Source organism: Choloepus didactylus, chromosome 12, assembly GCF_015220235.1.
Source record: "Choloepus didactylus isolate mChoDid1 chromosome 12, mChoDid1.pri, whole genome shotgun sequence".
NCBI classification, from domain to species: Eukaryota; Metazoa; Chordata; class Mammalia; order Pilosa; family Megalonychidae; genus Choloepus; species Choloepus didactylus.
The window spans coordinates 8,800,469-8,817,347 of record NC_051318.1 but is presented as its reverse complement, the minus strand read 5'-3'; the positions used below and the strand labels follow the sequence as shown (position 1 = coordinate 8,817,347).

Sequence of the window (16,879 nt, the reverse complement as noted above, 5' to 3'; positions counted from 1 at the left end):
GCCACTACGCTGTGCAGTTCCTTCTCAGAAGGAAAACATTGCAGGCCTCAAGCATTGTTTGTTATTCTCATACTAAAGACTGTGTGTGCCGTTTTAAAAGATAACTTATATATATATTTAGCAACAAGCAAGAGACCATGTAATGTTCATAAAATCCCTGAGGGAATCTGGAGGGGTTGGCCTCTCAGTGCCTTGAATGATGTGACCAGGCTGTGAGTGGATGTCACTGTAAGCCAGTCCCGAATGCAGAGGTGACCTGATTGATTACCACTATGGCCCAGTGGAGGTAACCGAGGAGTGAGAAAACCCCTCTTTGAGAGAGCCACTGGCCTTGTGTATGGGTGGTAGACAGATCCCTCTACTTGTCCCCTTCATCCGCATGATCCCTGATAAGCTCAGGGCTCCGGGACACTCAGGTGTTAGGACCATCCTACCTTTGGCAGATGATGGAATGTCCGGTTAGCCTGGGTTTGGGTAGCCGACAACGGGGCTGTAGACACACTTCAGACATCAAAGTGAGGCTGGGCCCAGAGAAGGGAGTCATCTCATATTTTGCATTAGAACATCTCTTGCTTCTCTCCCTTTGTCAAAATCTTTGCTAGATGGAAAAAGGAAAAGGGGAGGCACTAATATTTATTGGGTACTACTGTGTGCTTCATAGATGGTTGCTGGTTAACAACTGCTGTACTGGTGGCCCTGGTTCCCATCTTCCAAACCAGAACACTGAAGGTCAAAGAGGTTGAATAACTTGCAGCAGATGATACACGGTGTATAAAGGACAGAGCTGGGATTTGGGTCTAGCACTGGCTGACTTCAAAGGCTTTGTCATCAGCCAAACTACAGTTCCTCTTTTTTCCTAAAACTTCATCCTTGACATGCGTTAATATGGATTCTAGAGCATGTGATAACTAACATGAATGCAAATTTAAGATAATGCTGAATCATATGTGCATATATTTTTTTCTTTTCTTTTCCTTTTTTTTTTTTTTTAGGGAAATCCAGTGAAGAAGGAGGATATTTTTGTTGCAGTAAAAACATGCAAGAAATTTCATGGCGACAGAAGTATGTTTTGGGGTTTTGGGTTATTCATTTTTATTGGACTTTTAAAAACCAAGCTGCCTTTTTTTTTTTTTTTTTTTTTTTAAGTACAAACCAGGTATAAGCTCAAGGAAAGGATAATGAGAGATGTCATGTTGAAGTTAATGCAGTTATTTAATTGGAGTTCCTCTTAGTATCACTTTGGTTGCCAAGGTCAATGTGAAAGGATGATTTTGTTTTGAAACATGAATGGTCATAGCCCTTTTAAATGCTATTTAGAAGAGCAGTTTAAATTGGAAATGGAAAGGCTCTGCTCTGGCAATCTTGGAGATGATATGACTGGCAGTCTAGTTTACAAAACCGTGTCCTATGATGATGAAAAGATACTCATCCTTTGCACAGTCCTGAACTGTGGGAGGACTAGAAAAGGGGATTTCAAGGTTACAGAATACTGAAAAAGAATGATTTTGTAAAGACGGTGGCTTCTTCTTATATGTATTTCAAATGCACAGGTTGGAACTTTTTTTTTCCTGAAGATTTGTATTTGCTCATGTGTAGGTAGATTGGAGAAGAGGAAATAGGATTTGCTTTTCTCAAGGAAATCCTGGCATGTGGAGGGGTGTTGTTTTTATCCAAGTTTTTGGTGGTGTTAGAGAATTCTGCTAAGCTGTGGTAACAATGTAAAAAAAAGGAGATCTCTAATATGAATAGATAAAGTTTCTCTCTTTTTTTCACCTCATTTTAAGCAGCACTTCTCTGAAATGGAAGATTAGCCAGTCTTTTGGATTTTCTAATTTTAGCATATTTTTTTTTTTCCCGTGAAGACTGTAGATTTCACTGAAGGGGTGATATTTATATAGGAGCGATTTCTAAACCAGCTGTTATTTCATGTAGTTGAAGCTATGAGGGCAAGTTCATTTAAATATATGACAATATGAGCTCTACGAATTACGTTTTAAAGGAGAACATACTTTCCAAATAAACCAGTAGTACAATAATTAGGATATTATAATTTGGGATTGTAGTATTGTTTAAGAAATCAGCATCAAATAAAATCCAGTTATTATTAGAAATATTTTTAAAGTACCCTAACTATAAATCTTCATATTTACCTAAAATAGTAAAGTTAAATTCCGAATCCTATAAATCATCCTAAATAAGTATATGCTTTCGTTATACAAGGCGTCCTAAAATACTATTAAGAATCAATATAGCATGTTAAAGTAAAATTCTCATTTCTCACAAATTTAACCTAAATTTAATATCCTTTTGGTGTTCTCATAATCTGGTAGGGCTCTATAGTATGATTTTGTTTTGTTTTGTTTTGACAAATATCTTTAAAGAAAAAGCTGTCAAGGGAAATGAAGTATGCTGTGTTTATTTTTTCTTCTTACAGCAAGTAGAAATGTTCAAATTGATTTAATTGACCTTGCAACTGCATCTGAGAACTGGTTATTTTTGTGATGTTGATGTTGAGAATGATGGTACTGGTGATGGTATTTTCTGAAACACATTTTTCAAGTGGAAGTAAAGCAGTAAAATTAGGGATCCTTCCTGTTAGATTTTTTTGCATTCCACAGAAATGAAAAAAAAATGTTGATTTTAGTTTGTGATTTTGAATAATCTAATTGACTGCTTTCTTATTTTGCATAAGGTTCAGATACACTTTTCAGATTTCCAGACAATGGCTTTACGTTTGAATTTTGAGTCCAGTGCTTCTAAAAATTATAAAATCCTAAGAGCCTCTTATATGCATTGAAAACAAAGTGCCCAAAGCCAGCTGCATGGATTTGCTGCTATTTATCTGTCTGGGGTCCCTGAAGCGTGGCAGCCAGAAGCTGTTTTGAAGCTCCCACAGTTGGGTGTCGGGCAAGCCCTCTTTAAGCTTGGCCATGTTTGGAAAGACAGGTCTGAGACAGCAGGATTTCAGTGACTTTGATGTCTGTCTTGCTTGGTGGGAGTGTACGTGCCTCCTTTTAGGAGTCTCACCATAAGTTGGCCCAAATAGCTATCCAGTAATAATATATGTTACATGTGATACAACCACATGGCAACTGCTACTGACTACTTTGCTGATCTGTTTTCACACTGTCTGGCATGCTTGGCACATGCGTTCTATTATTTAATTTCATGTTGACAGCCTTCCCATGATGGGGTGACTATTGATTTTTGCTTGATATTGTAGAGAAGACTGAGGATGGAAGGATACAGTCTCGACCCACATGCTGGTAGCTGCTGAGTTGGGAAGCTGGGACTTGGACTGGGGTTCTCCGGCTCCCAACTCCATGCTCCTTCTACACAGCACAGCTGGATTGTAATCCTCAAGTGATATCACAGGTGTGGGACTCGTGCTGACGCCCTGCCAAGTCAAAGGCCTGTCTTCACTTGGCCAGAAGCTGGGAGCGCAGGCTTTTTGTTTTCAGGAGCAATGGGGATAGCAAGGAGTTGAAATCCACAGGTTATCTAAAATACAAATCAAGTTGGGAATTCAGATGGCCACCCCTACCCCATCAAGTAGAATACAGGGCTTGGGGTGCTATTGTTTCATTTTTTTTCCCCTGTGCGCTCTTCAGTAGAAGTACCCAAAGTGCCAAAGGCCAAACAACGTTGGAGGAAGAAACGTTGATAAGAAACTGGATTTATCTTTGAGAAATTGAGAGTCGGCTCCACTACTGCTTAATTGTTTGGTGGCGAGTTCTTATTTGGGGTGGTGTGCCGGTTTGAATATATTATGTTCCCCAGAAAAAGCCATATTCTTTGATGCAATCTTGTAGGGCAGACATTTTAGTGCTGATCAGATTGGAATTCTTTGAGTGTTTCCATGGAGATGTGCCCCACCCAACTGTAGGTGATAACCCTGATGAGATAATTTCCGAGGAGGTGTGGCCCCGCCCATTCAGCGTGAGCCTTGATTAGTTCACTGGAGCACTATATAAGCTCAGACAGAAGGAGCCAGCTGCCACAGCCAAGAGGGACACTTTGAAGAAAGCACAGGAGCTGCAGATGAGAGAGTGTTTGAAGACAACTGCTGACAGCAGACTCTTGCTCCAGAGAAGCTGAGAGAGGACAAATACCCCAAGTGCAACTAAGAGTGACATTTTTGAGGAACTGCAGCCTAGAGAGGAATGTCTTGGGAGAAAGCCGTTTTGAAACCAGAACTTTGGAGCAGACACCAGCCACGTGCCTTTCCAGCTAACAGAGGTTTTCTGGACGCCATTGGCCATCCTCCAGTGAAGGTACCCGATTGCTGATGTGTTACCTTGGACACTTTATGTCCTTAAGACTGTAACTGTGTAACCAAATAAACCCCTTTTATAAAAGCCGATCCATCTCTGGTGTTTTGCATTCCGGCAGCATTAGCAAACCAGAGCAGGTAGGCACCCTGTCCCGGGCACGGACACACATCGACACCATCAGAAGAGCAATGGCTCTGAGATGTAAGCATGGCGTAAGGTTTTAAAGAAACTTCAAAAATAGTAGGTAATGTGATGAAGTGGGCACAGTACGTAAAATTGTATTTAAGCCAGGAAAAGATTTCTGGAGGCTTAATATTCAGCTTGCTGATGTGCTCTTGGGTTCTATGTGTTTCGTTGTGTCATGTGAGCTGTCAGAATTTTCCGGGCATCATTTTGTCCTGCAGTTCATGTGCATCCCTCAAGCGCCCTCGGCAGCCGCTGTTTTTGTTCATTAAGTGGTGGGTTCTGAGATGCTATCCTCCTGCAGGCTTCCTTTAATTAAAGAGGTCAGATTGCTACTTGCTCAGCCTTCAGTTCCTTTTCACAGCTTCCTGAGCTCTTAAAATAACCACTTGGTTCCTTTCAGATTAAAATTAAAACAACTGTTTGTTCTCTTGACTGCTGTGATCTTGTCTATGAATGGCAAATCTGAACAAATTTATTAGGAGGCGTGTTGGGTAGCTGGAGGACTCTGATTAAATATAGGTGTAGTCTGCTTCTTTAAAAGCGAAGCTTGAATTAAAACGCAGCCAGATGGAGGGCCACAAACTAGAACTCAAAGCAAGTACTTAGATATAACAAGTCAAAGAGCAAGCTCACGCTTGATTTTGATTTTGATTTCATTCAGATCAGCTAATTGGGAAGCAATACCTGTGCAGTTGAATAAAGCTATTAGAGCAAAAGGGAACTTAAAACTCAAGGCTGAGGAAAGTGAACGCAGAATTTGCACAGCCTGCAGGACCTAGTGCTGGAAATGAGGGAAATCCTTGACCTGTCCTCACAGCCTCTCCAGCCTTATGCAGTGGAGGGCAGTTTACCCAAGAGTATGAACGTTTAGCAGCTGCAAGCTGCAGGGAGCCCTTTCTGGGGTAAATCCTTTTGCTTGCTATATGCAAAGCAAACCGCTACCGCAATGCCAAGGTTAAGGTTTTCTTCGTCATGCTTGAATTCGGAAGTAGAACAGCATGAAGTATTTTTTCTTTCTATTTTTTTCCCCTAGCAACCTGAGCTATCACTGAATGCATCTGTGACCTTGTTGACATGGAAAAATCCTTGTACCTATTGGCCTGTCTGTAACTGAAGAAAAATTCTATTTTAATGTATAAAGATAATATTTAATGGGTTAAAAATAAGTAATTTGGAGATTATTATACCAAATATCCAGAATTTATAGTTCTTTTTCTTTCTTAAAAGCTAATGAATATTGCACTATAAAATGACACATTTTCATCTTTGATTTATAAGGACTGTCTGAGCTTGACTCTGAGTTTGCTGGTTGGTGTAGCTAAACACTTAAACATTGCATAGATAGTTTTTGCATATAAGTTATTTTGATTTGGGTTGGGGTAAAAGAAAAAAATAAATGCTCCATAAAATCTCAAAAAGTTAAAATACTGACCTGAAGATTTGGTTCATCAAAATTGAGATTCTTATGTGACTATATCTCAATAAAATTGAATTTAAAAAAAAAAATTGAGATTCTTAAATTTACAGGGTATACAGTCTAGCTATGGTGATCTTTTCCATTAAAACAACAGAAACCCTTTCTTCCCCTTAAAATTCAGAGTTGTACAAACTAACTTTTAAAAAAATATATAATGGAAGATAGTTACTTGAATAGTTGGTCAAGTGAATTAATATCAAATAGTGGTCAGAATTCTATATGAGTGTACCTTTGAGTATCTGAACCTAAAATATGAAAAACTAAGAATGCTTTTTGTTATGTATATTGAAACAATTTATTAGTTGATGATGGTTTTAATGTTAAAGTTTGCAATGGACCTCAATCTTGTTTCTACCATATTTTTCAAAAGTACACCAGCATAATGTGACCCATCATGTGCAGTGACTCTCCGTGACAAGGTCATGCTTTGTAGGGCTGGGTGGTCCTGTCAGAGCCTTGATGTGAGATCTGTGTCGTTTGGAAAGGTCCCCAACACCTCCATTGTAAGTGCACCAAGTTTGCATCTCAGCTAGAACCATACAGAATATTCCAGGCCTTAGCAGTAATTATATTCCCCAGGCCCCCAAAAAGCTCTTAAAAAAATCCAGTTGTGATTTTTAAATGAATACCATTTTTGGAAAAGAGAAAAATTAGTTAAAATTAATTTGAATTAAACACAATACTATGATCAGACTAGAAAATTTAACATTATATCGAAGTAAGTGTATTTGTCACCAGGAATGAGAAAGGCTGTGCTCAAGAGAATATTGGAAATTCTGCAAGAAAAGGGTTTTAATCATGGGCTGTTACAGGCAAACAAGGTTTGCGTTTCTTAGGGTTGAAAGCAAGCTCTAAATCTTGCAACACCTGAAGAACCAGTAGCTGTTCTTTTCCTTCACGGGGTGATGATGCCGCCATTGTGCGTTTCCTGGTTTCCCGTGTGGCTGTGCACTGAGTGTGGCCTCTGCCTCTTTCAGTACCCATCGTAAAGCAGACCTGGGGAGGGCAGGCAAGCCTCATCGAATATTACAGTGACTACGCAGAAAGTTCCATTCCGACCGTCGATTTGGGAATCCCGAATACAGAGAGAGGTGAGTTCTTACAGCTCAAAACGTCCCCTTTTAACTACTTTCAAATCTGCCATTCAGTGGTATTTATTACATCGCCAGGTGGCACTGCCCCACCTCCTTCCAGCACTGAGCCTTTTCACCGCTCCCAGGGCAACTTGGCACTGGTTAAGCATCAGCCCCCCACTCCCCACTCCCCACTCCTCATCCCCAGGCCCTCGCCCTGTGAGAGGTGAGGTCTTAATTCTCCTTATTCCAAATTTCCCTTCTGTAAATATAGTAAATTAAGTTAGGATAAAAATGAAAAATTTTATGAATACTGTAACGTTTGCCCCTTGTAGATTATTTTCCCTTCTTCTGTCAGCCAGTGGATGTGGACTGGCTCTTTCCGATTAAGGGCTTTACAGTATTAACAAAGTGTCGTAGGCTTTTTTTTTTTTTTTTTTTTTTTTTTGGCTTTACTCTTTTTTTTTTATCTTCATTTTATTGAGATATATTCACATACCACACAGTCATACATAACAAATCGTGCTTTCGATTGTTCACAGTACCATTACATAGTTGTACATTCATCACCTAAATCAATCCCTGACACCTTCATTAGCACACACACAAAAATAACAAGAATAATAATTAGAGTGAAAAAGAGCAATTGAAGTAAAAAAGAACACTGGGTACCTTTGTCTGTTTGTTTCCTTCCCCTATTTTTCTACTCATCCATCCATAAACTAGACAAAGTGGAGTGTGGTCCTTATGGCTTTCCCAATCCCATTGTCACCCCTCATAAGCTACATTTTTATACAACTGTCTTTGAGATTCATGGGTTCTGGGTTGTAGTTTGATAGTTTCAGGTATCCACCACCAGCTACCCCAATTCTTCAGAACCTAAAAAGGGTTGTCTAAAGTGTGCGTAAGAGTGCCCACCAGAGTGACCTCTCGGCTCCTTTTAGAATCTCTCTGCTACTGAAGCTTATTTCAATTCCTTTCACATCCCCCTTTTGGTCAAGAAGATGTTCTCCGTCCCACGATGCCAGGTCTACATTCCTCCCCGGGAGTCATATTCCACGTTGCCAGGGAGATTCACTCCCCTGGGTGTCTGATCCCACGTAGTGGGGAGGGCAGTGATCTCACCTTTCAAGTTGGCTTAGCTAGAGAGAGAGGGCCACATCTGAGCAACAAAGAGGCATTCTGGAGGAGGCTCTTAGGCACAACCATAGGGAGGCCTATCCTCTCCTTTGCAGCAACCGTCTTCCCAAGGGTAAAACCTATGGTAGAGGGCTCAACCCATCAAACCACCAGTCCCCTATGTCTGTGGTCATGTTAGCAACCATCGAGGTGGGGTAGGCCAATACCCCTGCATTCTCCACAGGCTCCTCAAGGGGACACTACATCTTTTTTTCCTTGTTTTTCTTTTTTTTTTTTTTTTAACTTTCCCTTCTTTTTTAAATCAACTGTATGAAAAAAAAGTTAAAAAGAAAACAAACATACAATAAAAGAACATTTCAAAGAGACCATAACAAGGGAGTAAGAAAAAGACAACTAACCTAAGATAACTGCTTAACTTCCAACATGTTCCTACTTTACCCCAAGAAAGTTACCTAATATAGCAACATTTCTGTGAACTTATTCCTACTATATCCATCAGAAATTAACAGACCGTAGTCATTCCTGGGCATCCCCAGAACGTTAAATAGTTTATCTGTTCTTCTTGGATTATTGTTCCCCCTTCCTTAATTGCTCTCTATTGCTAGTTCCCCTACATTCTACATTATAAACCATTTGTTTTACATTTTTCAAAGTTCACATTAGTGGTAGCATATAATATTTCTCTTTTTGTGCCTGGCTTATTTCGCTCAGCATTATGTCTTCAAGGTTCATCCATGTTGTCATATGTTTCACGAGATTGTTCCTTCTTACTGCCGCGTAGTATTCCATCGTGTGTGTATGCCACATTTTCTTTATCCACTCATCTGTTGAAGGACATGTGGGTTGTTTCCATCTCTTGGCAATTGTGAATAATGCTGCTATGAACATTGGTGTGCAGATATCTGTTCGTGTCACTGCTTTCCGATCTTCCGGCTATATACCGAGAAGTGCAATCGCTGGATCGAATGGTAACTCTATATCTAGTTTTCTAAGGAACTGCCAGACTGACTTCCAGAGTGGCTGAACCATTATACACTCCCACCAACAATGAATAAGAGTTCCAATTTCTCCACATCCCCTCCAGCATTCGTAGTGTCCTGTTTGTTTAATGGCAGCCATTCTAATCGGTGTGAGATGGTATCTCATTGTGGTCTTAATTTGCATCTCTCTAATAGCTAGTGAAGCTGAACATTTTTTCATGTTTTTCTTGGCCATTTGTATTTCCTCTTCAGAGAACTGTCTTTTCATATCTTTTGCCCATTTTATAATTGGGCTGTCTGTACTATTGTCATTGAGTTGTAGGATTTCTTTATATATGCACGATATCAGTCTTTTGTCAGATACATGGTTTCCAAAAATTTTTTCCCATTGAGTTGGCTGCCTCTTCACCTTTTTGAGAAATTCCTTTGAGGTGCAGAAACTTCTAAGCTTGAGGAGTTCCCATTTATCTATTTTTTCTTTTGTTGCTTGTGCTTTGGGTGTAAAGTCTAGGAAGTGGCCGCCTAATACAAGGTCTTGAAGATGTTTTCCTACATTATCTTCTAGGAGTTTTATGGTACTGTCTTTTATATTGAGATCTTTTGTCCATTTTGAGTTAGTTTTTGTGTAGGAGGTGAGGTAGGGGTCCTCTTTCATTCTTTTGGATATGGATATCCAACTCTCCCAGCCCCATTTGTTGAAAAGACCATTATGACTCAGTTCAGTGACTTTGGGGCCCTTATCAAAAATCAGTCGGCCATAGATCTGAGGGTCTATCTCTGAATTCTCAATTCGATTCCATTGATCTATATGTCTATCTTTGTGCCAGTACCATGCTGTTTTGGCAACTGTGGCTTTATAATAAGCTTCAAAGTCAGGGAGTGTAAATCCTCCCACTTCGTTTTTCTTTTTTAGAGTGTCTTTAGCAATTTGAGGCATCTTCCCTTTCCAAATAAATTTGATCACTAGCTTTTCCAAGTCTGCAAAGTAGGTTGTTGGAATTTTGATTGGGATTGCATTGAATCTGTAGATGAGTTTGGGTAGAATTGACATCTTAATGACATTTAGTCTTCCTATCCATGAACATGGAATATTTTTCCATCTTTTAAGGTCCCCTTCTATTTCTTTTAGTAGAGTTATGTAGTTTTCTTTGTATAGGTCTTTTACATCTTTGGTTAAGTTTATTCCTAGGTACTTGATTTTTTTAGTTGCTATTGAAAATGATATCTTTTTCTTGAGTGTCTCTTCAGTTTGTTCATTTCTAGCATATAGAAACATTACTGACTTATGTGCATTAACCTTGTATCCCGCTACTTTGCTAAATTTGTTTATTAGCTCTAGTAGCTGTATCGTCGATTTCTCAGGGTTTTCTAGATATAAGATCATATCATCTGCAAACAATGACAGTTTTACTTCTTCTTTTCCAATTTGGATGCCTTTTATTTCTTTGTCTTGCCGGATTGCCCTGGCTAGCACTTCCAGCACAATGTTGAATAACAGTGGTGACAGCGGGCATCCTTGTCTTGTTCCTGATCTTAGAGGGAAGGCTTTCAGTCTCTCACCATTGAGTACTATGCTGGCTGTGGGTTTTTCATATATGCTCTTTATCATGTTGAGGAAGTTTCCTTCAATTCCTACCTTTTGAAGTGTTTTTATCAAAAAGGGATGTTGGATTTTGTGAAATGCTTTTTCAGCATCTATTGAGATGATCAGTTGATTTTTCCCTTTTGACTTGTTAATATGTTGTAATACATTGATTGATTTTCTTATGTTGAACCATCCTTGCATGCCTGGAATGAACCCCACTTGGTCATGGTGTATGATTTTTTTAATGTGTCTTTGGATTCGATTTGCAAGTATTTTGTTGAGGATTTTTGCATCTATATTCATTAGGGAGATTGGCCGGTAGTTTTCCTTTTTTGTAGCATCTTTGCCTGGTTTTGGTATTAGATTGATGTTAGCTTCATAAAATGAGTTAGGTAGTGTTCCATTTTCTTCAATGTTTTGAAAGAGTTTAAGATTGGTGTCAGTTCTTTCTGGAAAGTTTGGTAGAATTCCCCTGTGAAGCCATCTGGCCCTGGGCATTTATTTGTGGGAAGATTTTTGATGACTGATTGGATCTCTTTGCTTGTGATGGGTTGGTTGAGGTCTTCTATTTCTTCTCTGGTCAGTCTAGGTTGTTCATATGTTTCCAGGAAATTGTCCATTTCTTCTACATTATCCAGTTTGTTGCCATACAGTTGTTCATAATATCCTCTTATAATTTTTTTGATTTCTTCACTATCTGCAGTTATGTTACCTTTTTCATTCATTATTTTGTTTATATGGGTCTTCTCTCTTTCTGATTTTGTCAGTCTAGCTAGGGGCTTGTCAATCTTGTTGATCTTCTCAAAGAACCAACTTTTGGTGATATTTATCCTCTCTATTGTTTTTTTGTTCTCTATGCCGTTTATTTCAGCTTTAATCCTTGTTATTTCTTTTCTTCTACTTAGTTTAGGATTGGTTTGCTGTTCATTTTCTAGCTTCTTCAGCTGATCCATTAGTTCTTTGATTTTGGCTCTTTCTTCCTTTTTAATATATGCGTTTAGTGCTATAAACTTCCCCCTTAGCACTGCTTTTGCTGCATCCCATAGGTTTTGGTATGTTGTGTTCTCATTTTCATTCATCTCTATGTATTTAGCAATTTCTCTTGCTATTTCTTCTTTAACCCACTGATTGTTTAGGAGTGTGTTGTTTAACCTCCAGGTATTTGTGAATTTTCTAAGTCTCTGATGGTTATTGACTTCTAATTGTATTCCATTGTGGTCAGAGAATGTGCTTTGAATAATTTCAATCTTTTTAAATTTATTGAGGCTTGTTTTATGTCCCAGCATATGATCTATTCTGGAGAAAGTTCCATGAGCACTAGAAAAGTATGTGTATCCTGGTGATTTGGGATGTAATGTCCTGTATATGTCTGTTAAATCTAATTAATTTTTCAGATTGTTTAGGTTTTCAATTTCCTTATTGGTCTTCTGTCTGGTTGATCTATCTATAGGAGAGAGTGATGTGTTGAAGTCTCCCACAATTATTGTGGAAACATCAATTGCTTCCTTTAGTTTTGCCAGTGTTTCTCTCATGTATTTTGTGGCACCTTGATTGGGTGCATAGACATTTACGATTGTTATTTCTTCTTGTTTTATTGCCCCTTTTATTAGTATGTAGTGGCCTTCTTTGTCTCTCAAAACATCCCTGAATTTAAAGTCTATTTTATCTGATATTAATATTGCTACACCTGCTTTCTTTTGGCTGTAGCTTGCATGAAATATTTTTTTCCATCCTTTCACTTTCAGTTTCTTTGTGTCCCTGTGTCTAAGATGAGTCTCTTGTAGGCAACATATTGATGGTTCATTTTTTTTGATCCATTCTGTGAATCTATATCTTTTAATTGGGGAGTTTAATCCATTTACATTCAACGTTATAACCGTGAAGGCATTTCTTGAATCAGCCATCTTATCCTTTGGTTTATGTTTGTCATATTTTTCCCCTCTGTCTATTAATATCCTTTATTGTATCCATACCGAATCTCTTTAGTACTGAACCTTTCTCCAAGTCTCTCTGTCCTTTCTTTGTTTTTCTGTCTGTAGGGCTCCCTTGAGTATCTCCAGTAGGGCAGGTCTCTTGTTAGCAAATTCTCTCAGCATTTGTTTGTCTGTGAAAAATTTAAGCTCTCCCTCAAATTTGAAGGAGAGCTTTGGTGGTTAAAGTATTCTTGGCTGGAAATTTTTCTCACTCAGAATTTTAAATATATCGTGCCACTGCCTTCTCGCCTCCATGGTGGCTGCTGAGTAGTCACTACTTAGTCTTATGCTGTTTCCTTTGTATGTGGTGAATTGCTTTTCTCTTGCTGCTTTCAGAACTTGCTCCTTCTCTTCCGTGTTTGACAGTGTGATCAGAATATGTCTCGGAGTGGGTTTATTTGGATTTATTCTATTTGGAGTTCGCTGAGCATTTATGATTTGTGTATTTATGTTGTTTAGAAGATTTGGGAAGTTTTCCCCAACAATTTCTTTGAATACTCTTCCTAGACCTTTACCCTTTTCTTCCCCTTCTGGAACACCAATGAGTCTTATATTCGGATGTTTCATATTATCTATCATATCCCTGAGGTCCATTTTGATTTTTTCAATTTTTTTCCCATTCTTTCTTTTATGCTTTCATTTTCCATTCTGTCATCTTCCAGGTCACTGATTCGTTGTTCAATTTCCTCGAGTCCTGTACTATGAGTGTCTGGAATCTTTTTAATTTGGTCAACAGTTTCTTTAATTTCCATAAGATCATCCATTTTTGTATTTAGTCTTGCAATGTCTTCTTTATGCTCTTCTAGGGTCTTCTTGATATCCTTTTTATCCTGTACTATGGTCTCATTGTTCATCTTTAGTTCTTTGAGTAGCTGCTCTAGGTGCTGTGTCTCTTCTGATCTTTTGATTTGGGTGCTTGGGCTTGGGTTATCCATATCGTCTGGTTTCTTCATATGCTTTATAATTTTCTGTTGTTTTTGGCCTCTTGGCATTTGCTGAACTTGATAGGGTTCTTTTAGGATTTTTAGACCAATTGAAGTCCTTATCTCTAATTTATCAGATCTACAGCTTGTGGAGTACACTTTCTCTAACTAACCAGCAGGTGGCGTCCACAAGCCAGTTCTGCCCTGCTTAGCCTCTTTGGTGAGTGGGGGAGTGAGTCTTGTGGGGTCCAATTGGTGTACCAAGCTTGCGTGTGTAGTTGGTGTTGCCTGCCCTGTATATGGGGCGTGTTTCTGGGCAGTCAGGGAGGGGGTTGGCTCTAACAATCAAATCTCCCTGGTGATCCTAGAGTTTTAAAGCTGCTGCAATAGTCTAATCCTTCAGTTCAGTCCTGCCACAGTTTGTCTCTGCCACTGACCCACAAGTCCTTGGTATTGGCGTATGGCTCCTGAGACTTGCAAGTGGGCCCCTCTTCCAGGCTGTGCACCCTGGGTCCTCTGTTGAGGGATGACTGTGCTATGTCACAGGTGAGGGCCGTCCCCCCAGGGCGGTTCTGGGCTGCTGGGCTGTGTAGGGAGGCTCCCAGTCTGCTGAAATGATGGCTGAATGGGGCTTTGTTAATTCACACTGTTTTACCTTCCCAACTCTGGGACAATCAGCTGAGGTTGCAGGGAAGGCTAATGTCCACGCCCAGTTTTGTGGTGTGTGCCTGTTATTTGAAGCACTTGCATCACACTGGGTTGTCTGGGGCAGCTCTGGGCTATGGGGCTGGCGATGGGCAGGAGTGTTTCCTGTCCACCAGGATGATGGCTGTGAGCGGACACCCCCCTTTTCTTGGGAAGTTGTGGTGTTTAGTGAAATTTCTCAGCCACTGGATTATTGCCTTTTGTCTCAGAGCTCTCTTAGTTCTGCTCTTGTCTTGACCTGCCCAAATTGCAAGTCTTTGAAGCTTTCTGTATTGGGCTTCTTAGAATAATTGTTTTAGAAAAGGAAAAAAGGATTTAAAAAAAAAAAAAAAGGGCCCTCCTCAGAGATCTAATGGGTTATTGAAATGCTAAGAGACAAAGAAATTAGGGCCATTAAGGAAAGTTCCACAGGGCAGAGAGATCAGCTTTTCTTTGGGATTTGCATATGAGCCTGAGGGCCTGAGCTCTGCCCTTCCCCTTTCTATGTTCACCAGAACTCCAAAAATCCTCCGCTTTTATTTTGGAGTTTTTCGTGCTGTTTTTTTCTATGCCTGTCTCCTCTCTGCTGGGCTGGCTGCTCTCAGATTCTCTGGTGTCTGGTCTCAGTCTGTCTATGGTTGGAGTTTGGATCAGTAGAATGAGTTTCCGATAAGGGCTGCCACTGCAGTTCTCCCTTCTCCTTCCCGGAGCTGACAGCCCCTCCTCCCACGGGACTGAGCCTGGCAGGGAGGGGTGGGGGTCCCCTGGCCGCAAAAACTTACAGATTTCGCTGATCTCAGCAGTTCGACATGTTCATGAGTATTGTATGAAGTATGCCCAAAGTCAGATTGCTGTGTAGTGTCCAGTCCACGCAGTTCCTGGCTTTCTACCTACTTTCCTGGAGGAGTAACTAAAACATACAGCTCACCAGTCCGCCATCTTGCCCCGCCTCTCCGTAGGCTTTTAATAGTCCATATTGAAATTATTGATCACATGGCAGTCACAGTAGAATTTAGTAATAGATTCTCAAACCTTCCCAATTCATTGTAGTCATAAAATGGGGGCTCCAAAGTTCATGTATCATCTTCCCAGAGGAAGCTCCTCCTCATTTGGGGTTAACAGTTCAATCAGCCAATTTTTTTTATCCTCCTGCTGACTGGCAGCCACGGTTAAATACGGGGACATGGAATGAACCACACAAGTTCATCCTCATGAAGCTGTGAGTGTGGTTCACATTTTATCTGAGTAGCAGTTAACCACATTCTACGTTATGCATAAACCAAGCCTCGAAATGTATGTTCAGACATGTGTTAATATTTTACTTGGTGAATTGTTGGACATATACTTGCTTTTCTCTTCAGATTGCTGGTTTTCTAGTTAAAAACCTTTTATCTCTCAATAAATGGAGGTAGAAATTTGGCCACCTTACCTTCATGTTCGTTTTAACTTTTATCTAGTGTTCCTGCCACATTTTTTTTCTCCTAATTTTCTGGTTCCCCAGAATAAAAGATAAAATTACCAAGCTGATCATCTTGTTCTATAAATTAAGCTATCTTGATTATTTTAATTAATAAAACACAATGCGTGGAATCAGACTGTTCTGTAGTTATCAATTCTTCTGACAGAGTTTAACACATTACGGAATCTGTTGCTGTCTGTTTGGAAAAACGGTTTTAGATGGAATTATTTTTCTTCCTTTTTTTTTTAAATTTTCTTTTTAGACTTCAATTTAGGTTGACTTTAATAATCACTTATTTATTTATGCATTCCTTATTTTATTTCTTAATTTATATTCAACTTTATTCCAAAGAAGAATTGGAGATGGTTTTCAAAATTATATACTGCCATGGTTAAAGATACCTAAAGAGATCAAGAATGAAGAAAATAAAGGCCAAATTGTGTGGCTTATTAGTAAATAATATGAGTTAATTTGAGTTTTTTCTCTTCTTTGTTACCAAATGCTTATTTGGAATGAGTGGCCTATTCCTGTTTACCAACTTGGGTGCTTCCCGAGTATTTTCTTCTTATACCCACTGAAGCATTTACCGCCGAAGCATGGTAATTCGTAATTCGTCTGTCAGCTTCTGGATGGAGGCCCCAAGGGACGGTGACTAGGTCTTACTCAGCACCATGTCTTGGGTGCATATCTGAGGACCTGGTGGAGTATCTAGTGCATTAGAAACTTAGTAGATATTTACAAAAGAAATGAATGAATATATAATCCTCCCCCTTTGCACCCTGGCTTCCCTCTGGCTGTGGTGCTTGGGGTTTCAACAGATCTTTTAGGACAAGTAGAGCCAAGAAAAGATACCAGGCCTCTGTAATTGCCGTGGGCTTTCTTGTTTCGCTGGACTCACGATCCTAGTCCATTCTCTGCCTCACATCAGCATTGTGGCCCTGTGGGATCCCTCATCTCGCTGGGTCTCCGTGTCCTCCTGCGAGAAATAAATGGCTTAGGCTTTGTGATCTCTAACACTCCTAAAAGTTCATTGTGTCTGTGAAAATTAGAAAAGGTGATTTTTTAAAGTTGAACTATTAAGGCACACGTTGTCATTTGAGCTCTTGCTTATAATGCTTTAAAACT

General features: G+C 39.6%; 1 protein-coding gene across 3 annotated transcripts in view; it reads left to right on the top strand.

Annotated features, from left to right (window-relative positions):
- B3GLCT (beta 3-glucosyltransferase) overlaps positions 1–16,879 on the top strand; it is a 112,805-nt gene that overhangs the window by 66,595 nt on the left and 29,331 nt on the right. For all 3 annotated transcript variants that reach the window (XM_037799994.1, XM_037799995.1, XM_037799996.1), the window contains 2 exons: positions 993–1,062; positions 6,915–7,028. In XM_037799994.1, the coding sequence (XP_037655922.1) occupies positions 993–1,062; positions 6,915–7,028 (184 nt within the window). The remainder of the gene's footprint in view (positions 1–992; positions 1,063–6,914; positions 7,029–16,879) is intronic.